The 15,850-nt window shown below is 39.9% G+C and overlaps 1 protein-coding gene across 2 annotated transcripts in view; it reads right to left on the reverse strand.

Moving 5' to 3' along the window:
- Positions 1-2,646: 2,646 nt before the first annotated feature.
- pth2ra (parathyroid hormone 2 receptor a) overlaps positions 2,647-15,850 on the reverse strand; it is a 66,134-nt gene continuing 52,930 nt past the window's right edge. For both annotated transcript variants that reach the window (XM_046055025.1, XM_046055026.1), the window contains 3 exons: positions 11,347-11,485; positions 6,186-6,227; positions 2,647-4,662 (listed from right to left, as the gene is read on the reverse strand). In XM_046055025.1, the coding sequence (XP_045910981.1) occupies positions 4,279-4,662; positions 6,186-6,227; positions 11,347-11,485 (565 nt within the window). In that variant the 3' untranslated portion in view covers positions 2,647-4,278. The remainder of the gene's footprint in view (positions 4,663-6,185; positions 6,228-11,346; positions 11,486-15,850) is intronic.

Raw genomic sequence — 15,850 nt, forward strand, 5'->3', positions numbered from 1 at the left:
TCGTTAAGACTACCTGTGGCCAAGACTGAACGACCATCATTGGTATCTTCACCTGAGGCCAATAGGTTACGTTTGTTGAGTTTCCTGGGAAGTGATGAAAGGACAGCATTGTAAGTGGGGGATAAGTGGTGGCGTAGATCCCCTCCCCTGTTCAATGACGGCTTCTCGACCCTGGTGTAGATGCTTCCTTGACACCTCTTTCAAACCATCCATCTTCTCTGTCTAAAATGTGCACCTGGTGGTCCTCAAATGAGTGTCCTCTGTCCTTCAGATGTAAGTAGACTGCAGAGTCTTGACCTGAGGAGTTGGCCCTTCTGTGTTGAGCCATGCGTTTGTGTAGTGGTTGTTTAGTCTCCCCAATATACAGGTCTGTGCATTCCTCACTGCATTGGACCGCATACACTAGATTGCTTTTCTAGTGTTTGGGTGTGCGGTCTTTGGGGTGTACCAGCATCTGTCTTAGTGTGTTCTTGGGTTTAAAAAACACAGGGATGTTATGTGTGTTGAAAATCCTCCTGAGTTTCTCTGATAGTCCAGACACGTACGGAATCACAATGTTGTTGCGTTTGACCTTCTTTTCTTCATCCCCTGTAGTTTTGTTCTTCTTGGATCTTGTGGCTGTTTTCACAAAGGTCCATTTAGGGTATCCACAGGCTGTAAGTGCCCCCTTCAGGTGTTTCTGTTCCTTCTCTCTGGCTTGGGCGCTCGTTGGTATGTTGTCCACTCTGTGGTGCAGGGTGGGTCTTGGGAATCAAACAGTATGTATTGGTCTTTGTGTGTGGGTTTTCTGTATACTCCAATTTGCAGGCTCCTGTCCTCTTCAATGTGTACAGCACAGTCCAGGAAGGCCAAGCTGTTGTGGACATTTTCTCGTGTGAACTTGATTCACAAAGTTGATGTGTTCTGTGAAGGTTCATAAGTGGAGGCAACGTGGGTGCATGGGGGCGGCCGACCCAGGGCCCACTCTGGTAGGGGGCCCAATATGTGGAGTATGAAGTTTAGCTCAGCTGATTATAGTGGACACGAATAAACAACAACGGTATATGACAATACGCTGGACCGGAAAAATTCAGCAGCTCTTATCAAATGGAAAAGACCCTTCACTCATGGTTTCAATGGTAAACCACCAAGACTGACAATTACCAACAAACACACTAGATTCTAAGGAGACACGTTTTAATAAACATAAATCATACATTTGTATTTCAAATATATGGCAAACTTATTAGCACATTTTAACAAAACTCCCTTCACCCTAATGCATCATGGGAATTCTGAGGGAGGGGTGTAAGCTGCGTGTGCGGAGTGGGTTCTTTACAAGTCAACTTCCACTGGAAGCCTCTCAGGAGCATTTCAGCAGCGAAGCGTGTAGCCTGCGCCACGTTAATGAATTGTTTTTAATTGTCCTTTTTGTGCTTCTTCTACATTCTTCAAAGCTCTCTGTAGATCGCTTTTGTTTCTCGTCTTGATGGGTGCATCTAGCAACTACCACAGGGATTTTTCTTTTTGTCTGATTTAACTGTGTTTATTGTTGATTTACGATCGGAAGTCTGTAAAGGTATTTTATTTTGAAAATTGACCGTTTCTCTGCCGTTTCTGTGTCTGACTTTTTCTGCGCTGTGCTGTTTGACGCTGGGACACTTCCTGGACGCACTCAGTCTATGGACGCACTGCAGCGCTCCTGGTGTAAGCACAAATATTTAGTAGAAAGGCTGCTCCGGCAGTAGCGAAGCATACAGACTCTGTGAACTTTCGGAGTGACTCTGGTGACTTGGTTAATATGTCTTTGTAGCAGGTGGCCCCATGATGAAGCCCCGCCCCCACTGTGCTGACAGTGTAGCTCCACCCCCCCTTGCACTTCCTGGGTTTTAATTTTGACCCAGCTCAGTGCTATTCCTCTGAAGGAGTTGAGGGCTCCACTTCTTCCATGTAGATGTTGGCCACAATAGGAGATACCAGTGAGCCCATGGCACAGCCATGCTTCTGTCTGTAGAATCCTCCATTGTGCTGGAAGTAGGTGTTGTTTAGACAGAGTAATTTACAGATCTGGTCAGGGCTAACACTGGATCTGTTGTCCAGGTTGTTGTCGTGTTGTAGCCGTCTCCTTAAGGTTTCTACTGCCTCCATGCTTCCTTCACATTATGCATTATGTTACAATGCGTTATGTAGGAAGATACTATATTATTGTAAGGGCTTTGTGGAAACCATAACCATTTTTTAGTTTGGGGTTTTGAGGTCACACTGACAAATACTGTTGAAGGCCATGAAAACAACATTTCAGTTTGAGTTTTACGACACATGGGTCATTTTGGTTCAAATATTTTATGTGATCCTGCTACAATACCATACAGTGTTGGGCAATTGTTTTTTTTCTTTTCAGGTACATCTTTAAAAAACATTAAAAATAACAATTTCTCCAGCACATGCTATTAACTGACAGCTGGAATATCAAAGAGGAACTGAACTCAACAGGTAGTTGTTGGAGACATTACACATCTATCAGCACTTTCCAGGAAACAGATCAATTAGCAGGGAGGATAAATGGAGGATGAAGTGAAAGAAAAAAGGGGAGAAAGACATTAACAAATGTCACAGAGAAAAGCAGTGAAATGCATTTAGCACATAAACAGACACAATTTAAAAGAATCATTTCAAGTCCATTTTATAAAGCTTCTGCTGGAGCAGGAGAGGCACGTGTACAATAAAGATTCTCTTTTCATGACAAGCACCAAATGTACTGACATGCATGCACAAAGCAGACACAAAACCCTTGAGCAGCCACCAAGTGTAGCCCTTCGCAGTCACACAATAGTTCATTGTAAAAGATTAAGAAAAAGTTGATTTGAACTTAATGTCACTTTTGATGTGTAATAAAACAGTATGTGCTACTGACAATGGTTTTGGCCTTGCCAGGTTGCAAGACTTGCTTACAAGCAGTAATAATAGCAAATGAATCCACAGATCAAAGTCAAAATGTCTGTTCACACATGTCCCGAGAAGTGATCAATATCTTCATTTCATTTTACAAATACAAAATAAACTGCATACATTCCTTTTTGTTCAATTGGCAGCTGTAGCCAGTAAGTTTGTCCGCACAAAATGCAATATTCTTCACAAAGACTGTACAAGCAAGCACATTAGGTCACCACGACACTGAATTTGTCCATAAAAAGGATTCATCACAAGGATGTATCCTCCTCTCGCATGACAGATACTGCTGAAATCGTAATTAACAAGAGGGTTAGAAACTCCTGTAAATGGCTGTAAATTACATTTTCTATGTAGCTTTGGAATATGTGGAGAAATGACATACAGTAATATAGCCTATGTTTAAATTCAGGCAATTTGGCAAGAACAAGGTTCATCAAGTCTCCTCATTCCAGGAGATGAGTTTTATTCTACAGCTATCATGCTGCTAGTACCTTTTAGTTTTTCCTGACCACCTGTTTCACCCAGTTTATAATTTTTGTTGTATATTTTTCAAGTGTTTTTGTGTGCTTTTTTTCTACACATTTTATTTCAGAGGGCAAGAGACAGAATAATTGAAAAGTAGCTTATGTCACTGTTTTACTACTTCAGCCAGACCCTAGATTAAATCTGTCAGTACCAATTTCCAGAAGCTATGATTGATCTGAAACCAAGTGTGGTTTTGTAATTTGCAAACTTTTTAATTTGCTTTAGATTGCATTGTTTGTGCTTCTCCTGTGTGGTCAATACCATTTGGAAAGAAACATCCACTCACTTCTCCGTTGCAGTAACAGTACATGATGGACACAAAGAAATCCTGAAAGGAAGAGATTGACAAAGCCTAACCCAGTTTATAATTATTGTTGTATTGTATATTTCACAAGTGTTTCCGTGTGATTTGTTTCTGCTTATTATTATCCTCACTTCACCCCTGCACTTTACTGAAAATATTTAAATAAATTTCCATAAGATGTTTTGTCCACCACAATCCAAGCAACAGCATATTTTGCATTAATAGCAATAGAGGGCACTATGGTATAACCCTCCCTGAGAAGTTTTTTCCAATGCTGCTACCTAGCAATCAACTTCATAACTGTATAGCTGTGATTTTATTACTTTTTTTTAATAAGTACATATGGGAGGGGGTCCATGATATTTTTCCATTTCTTGTACACACAGTGAAACTTTTTTTTTTTAGCCTTTGATACCATCTTTAGAGTTTTTTTAGATGAGACTGGATTCAGTTAGCACAGCTCCACCTACAAACTTTTCCATCACTCTCTACCACATGTTTTAATATTTGGACGGCTGCTACAGTGTTTCCTCCTCATCCTCAGCTGTTGCACTGGTACTAAGAACAGGCAGATTTTCCTTCAGCGAGATGTCGTCCACCCGCTTGGGGCCGCTGTCCTCAGGTTCTTCAGGTATTGATGGGTCCGAGTTACTGATCACATAACCTGGGAGGGTGGAGTGCATGCTGATCACGGGGGGACATGTGCTCCGGCAAACACGGCTTGAAACGAGCGTCGTGGAGCGTGTGGAAGGGCCACCCCCTGCCAGGTGGGACTGGCTGCTGGTGCTGTTGTTGATACCGACGACGACGGAGCCATAATGGTAGCGGCCGCAGACCACTGGGCCCTCCCACTCAAAGGCCAGGTTCCAGCGTGTCCATGTTTTCTTTATCTCTGTCTGGACCTGTGGGGATGGGAATAAATAGCACTCTGTGTTATAACATTATCACAGGGTGCAGAAGAGGAGTCTTATTAAGATGTTTTATTGCAAATATCTGGGCTATCCTGATTTGATATACAGACTCATTTTCTAAACAGGGTAATTCTGTTTTCATATATTACTAAACAATTGCCTCAGTAAACGCAGGGCAACAAAAGCATCCCACTGGAGTCGTGTTTTTGGCCGTAAATCCAATATTCACTCGCCGTCTAGCTCTGCTTTGGTCTCCACCAACTCGCTAGATGTTTAATTTGCTAGATCTTCACCAGCATCATGTGTATTTTGATCTCGCCACTTCATGATATGGCAGGTAGCAAACAGCTTGTTTGCTGGACACAGTTGCCTACTGTTTTCAACATGGCAAGATTCAATATGCCCTCTACATGTAGGTTGAATTTTCAAAGCAGTGCATTAAGAGCAGCTCTGAGCTGTTTAGAGCTATAGAGTATGGTGTTAGTCCAAGGTCTTGGCTGAGACCCTTTCACATTACATGAGTCATTTGGCTCAGTGTTAACAAAATTAGATTCAACCAACAAAAAAAAATATGGATCATAAAAAGCAAGAGAGAAAAGGCATGAAAAACAAGATTTTTGTGAAGATAAAACTGGCGGAGGGGCAGTTCGGATGGAGGGAGGGAGACAAAAAAGAGAATGATATCATGACAGCACTTTTCATCACATTTCATTTCAGAGGGCGAGACACTCAATTTCAGCCATACTCTCCATTATATTTGGCACTGGAGTACTTCTACCATTTTCAGTGTCTATGAGTTATTTGAAACCAAACAAAAGCGTCATATTATGCTCAGGTTCAAAAACTTATTTAGGGGTTGTACCAGAACAAGTTTACATGGTTTCATTTTCAAAAAAGACACCATATTTGTCATACTGCACATTGCTGCAGCTCCTCTTTTCACCTGCGTGTTGAACGCTTTGTTTTATCCACATAGTGAGGCATCATACTTGTATAAAGTCTTTGTTGGGAGTTGCACATGTGCAGGTCCTAGGTGAGGACTACTACCCAATCAGAAGCAGAGTAGGGTGGGTCGTGAGAAGCCGGTAAACACGGCTTTGGTTCAGCTGTATATCCCCTTACCAGCTTAGCATCATGGACTGGAGCAAGCGTTTCAGAGTGGTGAGCTAATACTTTGTAATGAAAATATCTTTCATCCATAAAGTTTTAATGTTTAGAAGAGAGTAGAGAGGCAGCAGGCGGATGTCTTTTCACTGTGAGTGTTTTTCCACTGTTGTTTTTGAGGCCGTGACTGACTAGCATATTTTGCTGTGACGTCGGCACAAAGCGGACTACAAACGAGCTGTTTTTCAGGCAGTTCAGAGCAGTGTTTTCTGTGGGAGATTTGTCCCTTTGTAACTTTGGGGTGGACTTTGGGCTTTTTCACTTTGCGAACCTATTACATGTACAAAAAAGGGTATAACTAAATAAAGGAGAGGGAAAAGCCAAAAAGCATAATATAACAATCCACTCACCTCTCCGTTGCAGTAGCAATAGATAATGGACACAAAGAAACCCTGAAAAGAGGAGATATAGATAGACAAGTTGTGAGCTCAGATCACAGTGGGAGCCAAGTCAATGCAAATGCTATCTACTACCAAATGAATGTGATACGGATGTTCCAGGTCACCAACTATCTCTTTGCTTCAAACAGTGCTTATGTACTGAAAAAAGAAAAGACAGAATTCTCTCTGGGTGTTTCTGCTCTGACCTGTTCCACCCTGTGTTCCTCTTTCCTGCTACAATAAGAATTTAAAGGAGAAACAAACACTGTCTTTGTGAAAGTAATGGATTGATGGGAAGATGACAAGTGGAGTCTGGAAAGAGGAACAGCCCCCAGAAAAGTTCACCTTATAGTAAGAATGTCGCTACTCAATTTTCATGTAAGTCCCCAACTGGTTCTAGTAAAGTTTTAAATGTACAAAACAACCAAATATTCATATTAAAGTAGTGATTGAAAACAAGCTGTCAAAAAAGGTTACTGATTAAAGTAAAATCATTAGTATAATAAGGGCTGTCTAAGAAAACCTGCCTAGATTCAAATAACTGTAGTATAAAATTAAAAATCACTGCGCACAGGCTGATTTTACCTGAAAACCAAATGCAAGTCTTGACCATCAAAAAGCCCATTAAACGCGTGGGGCCCAGCATTTTGGTCCTCACAAAGTTGTCGGAAAGGTGGAGTGCAATCCTGTTTTTTTTTTTTTTTGACCCCATGGATACAGAATAAAATTCCGTTCCTATTGTGAATGCTAGATGGAACTATTCCAATATGTGAACATCAATTACAGGAAGCACTCTTCGCCAGAGCTGCCCAGCATGAGTACCATGATCTCATCCAATAAAGAGCACTTTATCAGCAGGAGTTTCGGGCTTTTGCTGGCTTAGATGTGTAACAGTTCTGAAGCGCATGTGAAATTTGCAGTTTTTTTGAAAGGAAAAGGTCACAGTCTCGTTGAACTGAGCAATCCTGAGCGGTTGACAGGCCTTGCTTTTTTAGTTGATCTCACTGTCCATCTGAACACATAAGTGTGGGCTTGTGTCTCAAATGTATGCACACATAAAATCATTTGCTGTGAAGCTTGGACTTTATGGGAGACAAACCAGTGACAGTAATGCTGCACACTTCCCATCTATGTAGAAAATGATCTCCAGTCTCACAGTAAATATCTTACTGTGCTCACATCACAGATAACAGAATTCAACCAGCGCTTTCAAGATCTCGCTGCCAGTGACAAAGACATGAAACTGTTCTCAAAGCCTTTCTCTGTTGGTATGGAGGGAGCAGAGGAAGACATGCGGTTCAAGCTTAGTGAAAGGCAATGTGATTATAATCTCCACCAGCAGCTCTCACTGGAAAGTGTGTTTGGAAAGTCCAGATTTCCCCAGTTGAAGTGCCAGAATGATGCTCAGTTCATATAGCTTAGATATGTTAACAAAGTACTTCAAATCTCTAAGCAGATTCATCTGCGCCTGTTGACTGAACCTACTAGTCTGAATTGTGTGATGCAGTACAGTGTCTTTAGATTTTATTTCTATTAACATCTCTTTCATAACCTGGGTCTTACTTGTGTTATAAAGCCTTGGTTCCATGTCTCTGGCTCGCCATCCGTTTTGACTTCTTCCTTTTCTATTCACATACGCAAGCAAAGTTTGCAGGAGCACCAGCCTCCCAAAGTACATTGTCTTACTGGACACTGTTGTGGGTCCTCTTCCATTTGATTTAGTCAAAGTCAAAGTGGATTTGCAAAGCTATGGACAACTACAACTTTCCAATTATTCCAACTATTTTTGATTAAATTTGAGCTGTTTTACAAACCTCGGGAGCGTATCACAAAACAAGTTCAGTATGGTTCATATTTATTAAATGTAAGTTATAAGACGTCATAGCAATACATACTAAGAACAGTAGATAAAAAACACACAGAGTTAATATATAGACCTTAATGTATACAGTTAAGATCCATGTTATTTTCACACAGGTGCAAGGCCATTTTCACAAGTCCCATCCCATGTTTTTGCAATTGCAACTGTTGGGTAATAATGTGGTCTGTGGTGGATGGAGTGACGCAGATACGGATTATTTTGGCACATCAGGTGGTGCAGTGCAATGTTGGCATTTGTTTTGGCAATGAAATTGTGCTTTTGTTGTGCCTCTGGCCACCATCACAAATGTGAGCACAGTCATTTTTTTTGGCTTTTGCTGGAAGAAGCACGCACAGTCCTCTCCAAAATCCTTTTCTGCGTGTTTATTGAGTGTCTTTTACTCTGATAAAAAAAAATGAAAAAAACTGATATGATAATATTGCTTGAGGAAGTTCTCTTTTGGTTTATTAAATACCTCTAGCTGTCAGATTTCAGTAAGAATGATATGTACTCCTACCGAAGTCTCTAATTTAAGGTATTTGCTGCACATAATAATCCATGGGTCACACATTTTGGTATCATTAATTAATAAGATAAATCTTTCTGCAGGCATCTGACAAGACAGGAAACTCAAATTTCACACACGCTAAACTGGTATACTGTTCCATAAGTCTTTCAAAACTTATTTACAGTCATCTCATTTAGTCTATATATTTATTTTGATGAAATAATTCAATTTGAGTTACTCCTCCTGTTTGTGAACAGCAGGTTTTTGTGAATGATACTATTTATCCATACTATCTTAGGATCCATTATGAAGAGTGACTCAGCTTTTCCTCAAAGAAGAAGATGGCTCTTTTGGTTAATTTCAAGCTTTCTTTGTGTAATCCACTGCTCCTGCTTGGTGCGACAGACCACTGCTCATTTTGCTTGCTCTGATGGACTGATAAGGACAGATAAAATGTAATCCAGGTGGCACTAAGTTACCTACAAAATGTTTTTGCTAATCACACTGATATTCAGAGAGGTTTTAAGACCAGTCACAGCAAGTCCACCTTTACATCATTAAGTGAGGTGCTCTTATGTAATTTATTTAATATGTGCTCAATATTTTATGTATATATTATATCTGACACAGATTACAGACACCCAAATGTAACATGTTTTCAAATCAACTAATCATCCCCTTTACCATCATGGAGAGCCAACATTGAGGAGCTTTAAACAGCAAAATCAGCACACTTGATATTATAGGTTGCTTTGAGAAATGCACTTGCAATTTTGTGTGTTTGTTCAAACCTTTTAAGACTGATCATTACTGGGAAATGGGGCCATGGTAAAGTACATATTATCTTAACTAATGGTTGAACGGAAAATCTGCAATTGCCAAGAATGTGAAGACTGAATTAAAAAATTGATAAGTGCCTACAATTTTGTGTAAGCAACTACAGTATACACTCACTAGCCACTATATTAGGTACATCTTGCTAGTACCGGGTTGGACCCCCTTTTGCCTTCAGAACTGCCTGAATTCTACGTGGTATACTTTTAACAAGGTGGTGGACACATTCCTCAGAGACTTTGGTCCATGTTGACATGATAGCATCACCCAGTTGCTGCAGATTTGTCAGCTGCACATCCATGATGCGAATTTCCCATCCCACCACATCCCAAAGGTGCTCTAATGGATTGAGATCTGGTGTCTGTGGAATCACTGTCATGTTCAATAAGCCAGTTTGAGATGATTTGAGCTTTGTGACAGGGTGCATTATCCTGCTGGAAGTAGCCATCAGAAAATGGGTACACTGTGGTCATAAAGGGATGGACATGGTCAGCAACAATACTCAGGTAGGCTGTCCCGTTTAAACGATGCTCAATTAAGGGACACTAAGTGTGCAAATAAAAAATCCCCAACACCATTACACCACCACCAGCAGCCTGAACTGTTGATACAAGGCAGGATGGATCCATGTTTTCATGTTGTTTACGCCAAATAGAGACTCATAAGACCAGGGAACGTTTTCCAATCTTCTGTTGGTGAGCCTGTGCGAATTGTAGCCTCAGTTTCTTGCTCTTAGCTGACAGGAGTGGCACCCGGTGTGGTCTTCTGCTGCTGTAGCCCATCTGCTTTAAAGTTTGACGTGTTGTGCATTTAGAGATAGTATTCCGCATACCTTGGTTGTAACAATTGGTTATTTGAATTACTATTACCTTTCTGTCATCTGGAACCAGTCTGCCCCTTTTTCCTCTGTCCTCTGACATCAACAGGCATTTTTGTCCACACAACTAGCACTCACTGGGTATTTTCTCTTTTTCCATTCTGATGCTCGGTTTGAACTTCAGCAAGTTGTCTTGACCACGTCTACATTAATTAAGTTACTGACACGTTAGTGGCTAATTAGCTATTTGTGCTAACAAGCAATTGAACAGGTGTACCTAATAAAGTGGCCAGTGAGTGTAATCTGCTGACATCGGATCAAATACAAAATGCTTGACATGTGATGGAGACTGCAAAAGAGAAATGTGAACTTTTTACAGTAAACTTTTCCTGTGGACTGAGAAATTATATATTAATAAATTGACATTTAAGGTAGACATGTTTTCTCCATATTGAATTTTACATGAAATGAGCACCATTTAAAGAGCATGTGTTACTATTTTGGCTCCTGTAGTGTAATATGATTTGCTCCATCTATTTTGTTTATCCGTGAAAGTGCTCCTGATTTATTCTTTTTACTTACAATTTAAGGTCACACTGAAAATCTGTTCATTATAATAGCTCATAGCTAACTCTGTACTCAACATATTTCGAGGTAAAAAAAACACTCATTGGGTATGAACTGTAATTTAGTTAATACATCTAGAAAAGGTCATGCCCACACTTACACATACTTTGAAATTGCTCATTTAAATCTAGACAGAGTCAAATTACGACAGAGAATCTATCTCATTATCAGGCTGCTTCCCCGAATAATTATTAAGTGCTTGATTGTGACACTGACAGTCCCCTCAAGTCATTTACAGAATATAGTTCTGTCTAGTCCCACACCATGAAATGACGAACGAAACAGTTTTAAGTTTCTCTGTGCGTGCGCGCGTGCGTACGTGCGCGCATGTGTATGTGTGCGTGCACTGGCGTGTTAATGGTAATGGTGTAAAAAAAAAAATGAGTTGGCTCATGCTTCTGTGAGTGCTTGATGTACAAGCTTCAAGACATTTATGTAAAAAGTGCATTGTGTTACACAGCAGTGACATGAACTCAGAAAGTACCTGAAAGGAGTTGAAGAACAGCTCACAGTACATGCGGACCTCCCAGCTCGGCCCCTCAAATGTATGAGGCATCCCAACAAAGATGATGTAGTGTATGCCAAACACAAGTACTAACACAAGGGTGGACTTCGCCAGTTTCCTGCGGAGACATACATACACAAACACACACACACACACACACGTGACACTGCTGTGGCAGGATTTATTATTTATTACTGATGATGATTGTAACCTTATTTTCACTAAAAATTGATTATTATATAAGAACAAAAATACCAATAGAACTAAAATATGCTTAAATGAAGAACAACTATAGTCAAATATACATAACTGACATTCAATTTAAAACATGTTTCTCTGCAATGTACTGCACTTCACTCTGTCTGCATAATCTGCCAACATGCACGCCAACATACCTGTGTGTTGGCAAAACAATTCTGTATGGTTTGACAAATAAGTGGTTGGAAAATTTGTAATTTGAAAAGGAATGGTATTTAATCGTCAAGAACAACCACTTGGAGAAATGACATTTTATGGCATAAGTATGTGTATGTATGTGTGAATGAAAGTTTCTTTGCGAATGAGCAGTTTGAGTTTCATATTCAACAAAATGAATACTGGAAGAATGACAGGCTAGGGAGACAAATTAACATTAAAATACTTTGGTTACCAGGTTCATTTCAACACTAGAAACCGAGATCAGTAATGATCTTTTGTTGCTAAGGTCACATTCCTTTCACAGAGTGAGTTAAGTGTCCTGGCTTAGATAGAAGTACAAGAAAAGATTTCAAACTTGTCTTTGAGGGAATATTAAGAGAATTTATTTCTATAATAACTACTAGACTGCAATTCTGAAGCGCAGTTTTTCAGCATATTGTTTAGGCCTAGTGTAAAGGGACGATGTATTGTAAATCCTGCAAACTAACTCTGTGTCTCTATTTCCCAAAGCATATAACAGCCTTTTCATATTTAGCTTCCAAATCTGTCTGCTACTCTACACATCTAAACCAGGACGTGACAGATGTTTGAGTCTGTTCTGTAAAATTACTTGTTCTCCGGACACTATTTCCAATTGGAGATATTTTATAAGTTTGATGTCTTTAATGCGTTGCCATTTTGGAAAATTTACAAAGCATTATAATGCATACAGTAGTAATAATACAATAATCCTACAAGAATTGTGTGCTGCTTTGTGACCTTTACCCTGCAGTTGTGTGTGGTTCCTGGATGTAAAATATCTTACAGTCTTTACAAATAAGAAAAAAAAAAATTCTGATCACTGCAGACCAGTTAATTGTAATCCAATATCCAGAATACAATATATACACACTGGAGGAGGTAACAGGTGTGAAAGTGATACTTTCAAGCAATATCTGAAATAGATCAGCATTACAAACACACTTTCATGTCTAAAAAATTCTCAATGCCAGTGCCACAATGCCATCAAGTGTAGTTAAAACTCAGACAGCCCTCCTGAGAAAATAATGCCTCCTTTTAATTTACGGAGACCATCTGGAGTGTATCTTCCGGCGGCCCTCAGAGCTCAACGCATTGCAACTTAAGAAAGCACATGCAAATAAACAAAAACAAGCAAATTAAGAAAACATCTTAACCAATTTCATAACACGTGCACAGCATTTTTTACACAACACAAGCAAATACAGAGACAGGCTAAAATACAGAAATAAACAACCAAATACAGAAATGCTGTAAGCAGCACAGCGGAATTTGTTTCCAGGGGACACTAAAAAATGGATCAATCAACATGTCTTGGGCATACTTGTTGTTGTACACTTTAGCTGAACCAACTTCAATAACACTGCATTAAAAGTGGGATATTTGGCTGTTAATGGCACGTTAATTTGACGTGCAATTTCAGGGTAATGGCTGCACAAACGAATTTCTGGCCAGCACCGAAAACTGTCCGGAACTGCCGGGAATTGACATGGACTTTGTTTGTCATCGTTGCCCCCGTTACACACCTTCACCAGGGGAGGCTTTCACATGTAAATGATAATGCTGGGAGCTATACAAATGCAAATCAGGTAAGCCACCACTGGTCAGAGGTGACACCTCCAGAAATCAAGTAACTTAACAGAATGAAGGAAACGTGGCAAATGTAATTGGAGGAAGAGAGGAAAGAACGGTAGTTCTACAGAGTGCAGAGGATAGTTGGAGAAATGAGATGTGCAGGATGCAACAGGAGAGACCACAACAATCATATCAAGACTTTGGACATACTGGATTAAACAGCACATAATTCAAAATAGGCAAACATAACTCAGGCTGTTGTGACTACTGTGGGGCAGAAGAAAAAGTAGAGCATGTTGTAAGAAACGAGCCCGTTTTCATCTCAGGGCGTCCTGTGACGCTTTCAGAAAACGTGTGGCGTAGTTATTTGGGAGACACTCCTGGATGCGTCTGTATGAGACGCTCTGGGGCGTTGTTTGCCAATCGCTGATAATGGTCAAGAAGAAGAAGAAGATGAAGAGACTCCCAGACTAAAAAAGTAAGATTTATTTTACCATTCCTCAATTCAGCAAGCTTTTGAATGTATAAATGCTCTTTTTGCTTTTACAAATGTCTGGGATTGAAGGCAAGTTAAGTTGGGGGTTGCTAACGCTAGCATAACAGAGTTAGAAACGACGTCGTACATCATTAACAGCATGTTACTCTGCTCTTTTATCAGGTAGCCATCTTAGCAGATTTATACCCCCCACACATGGCTCATGTCTGTCTGTGTTTCTTGTAAAACTATTGTGTGTGTTTCTTTGTGTGTAAATGTTGTTAAAATGTTATCTTGTCAGTTCATTGTATGCTGTTGGATGAGCTGCTTTATTTAGCCGTGGTTGCTAGATGGAATTACAGATGCTTTCTAATATGATTGTATACATCTAAATATAAGAACTGAACTGTTAATTTCTATTTTTGTATAAAAAAGTAATAAAATATGGGGTATTTGCTTGTCTAAGTTAATGTTTAATTTAGTATGTTTATTTTTTTAATAGTTTTCCAAGTCGTATTTCTGCTGATTGTTTCGTTTTTATGTTTCATGTTGACTTTTAAAGGTTTTAACTGACCCGTTTAAAGGACAATTTTGCTAATTTTCGGTTTAATGTAGAGGGAAGATATATGTATTGAGTTCCAGGTGTGTGTGTGTTGGAGCGCAGGCTGAGCACTAGAATTAGAGTGAGATGATGACTCTTGTTTTACATACAAGAGGTATGAGCTCCTGTAAAATTGTTTGAAGAAGCCAATGTGAGTCAACAGTTCTCTGCACTGAATGCCTGAATGTGACCACAGATGAGAGGCTGGCAGTTCTTAAATCCAACAACTGCTCAAGTGAGGAAGAACAAGAAGAAAAGATGTTTGAAGACTTGGTCAGTAATAAGCTAAAACCAGCCAAAATCAGTGTAAGTTAGTTCATAAAAGTGACTTTTTGTCTTTCCTTATTTCATAGGAAGTGGCCCGTCTCCTGCACAACTCTGAGAGAAACTGCAAGCGCCATGATGCTGAGCAGGGGTAAGATTTACAGAATAGGAATGCATTGTAATAGTAAACTTCATTTCATTTTAACACGCTGTAAAATGAAATGAAAACCTACCTTGTGACCATGCAGTACTTGCTTCTGTTCTGTTTGTGTTAACAGCTGTTGGAAGCGAGACAGAGTGTACTGGCAGCAGATGACGTGGCGTTCTGGAAAGCCATCACTATTGATCTGATATCTGATGAGGAAGATTGCAGCTTTGAGGGGGTGTCGAGGTGGATTATGCAACTCACAAGTTTTCGCACGTTGCAGACAAGGCTGGAGGCTAATCCAAAGTACAAAGCACTGCATCACAGGCGTCTGTAGAATATTCTGACAGCCACCACCAAATGACTCAGAGGTGGACAGACACTTTGTCCCGCGGCCCAGCATTTGATATGTTTTGTAAGTGGTTTGTAAATAGTTTTTTTGCATTAGCATCAACATGTGCCTCATTAACAAATTCCTCATTTTCCTCATAAAGTCATGTCTTTGATTAGTGTAGGCTAATTGCATGAATACAACAAGTAACATATCACCTGAATATAGTCTTCAGTAAGTGCAGTATTTATTTAATGCAGGGTTATTAATTATTTTTATTATTATCTTTAATATTATTAGAAGGGGGTTTACCCAAGCCTGTATTTATAAAGGCCCAGGGTGACCAATAGCGACAGATCTACCAAACAATCACTTGTGATTGATGATTTGATGATGTCATTGGTTTCATCCAATGACTGAGAAGCCAGGTCCGGCTGCTTCTAGTTATATGGTAAGTAGAGTTGTTAACGCCTCCGCCCCCTCCCCCTGCTACAGTTTCCGTCGATTTTTGGCACAGACGAAGACGAACGTGCAGCGCTATTAACGGCAGAGGATTAGTGGGATTCAAGGCAGTTTACAGGGACGTAAATCTTCGTGAGTCACAAACCATGGCCATTTGAACAAGTGTGTTTATCAACAGTTTCCTCTGCTTTTTCT

Source organism: Micropterus dolomieu, linkage group LG07, assembly GCF_021292245.1.
Source record: "Micropterus dolomieu isolate WLL.071019.BEF.003 ecotype Adirondacks linkage group LG07, ASM2129224v1, whole genome shotgun sequence".
NCBI classification, from domain to species: Eukaryota; Metazoa; Chordata; class Actinopteri; order Centrarchiformes; family Centrarchidae; genus Micropterus; species Micropterus dolomieu.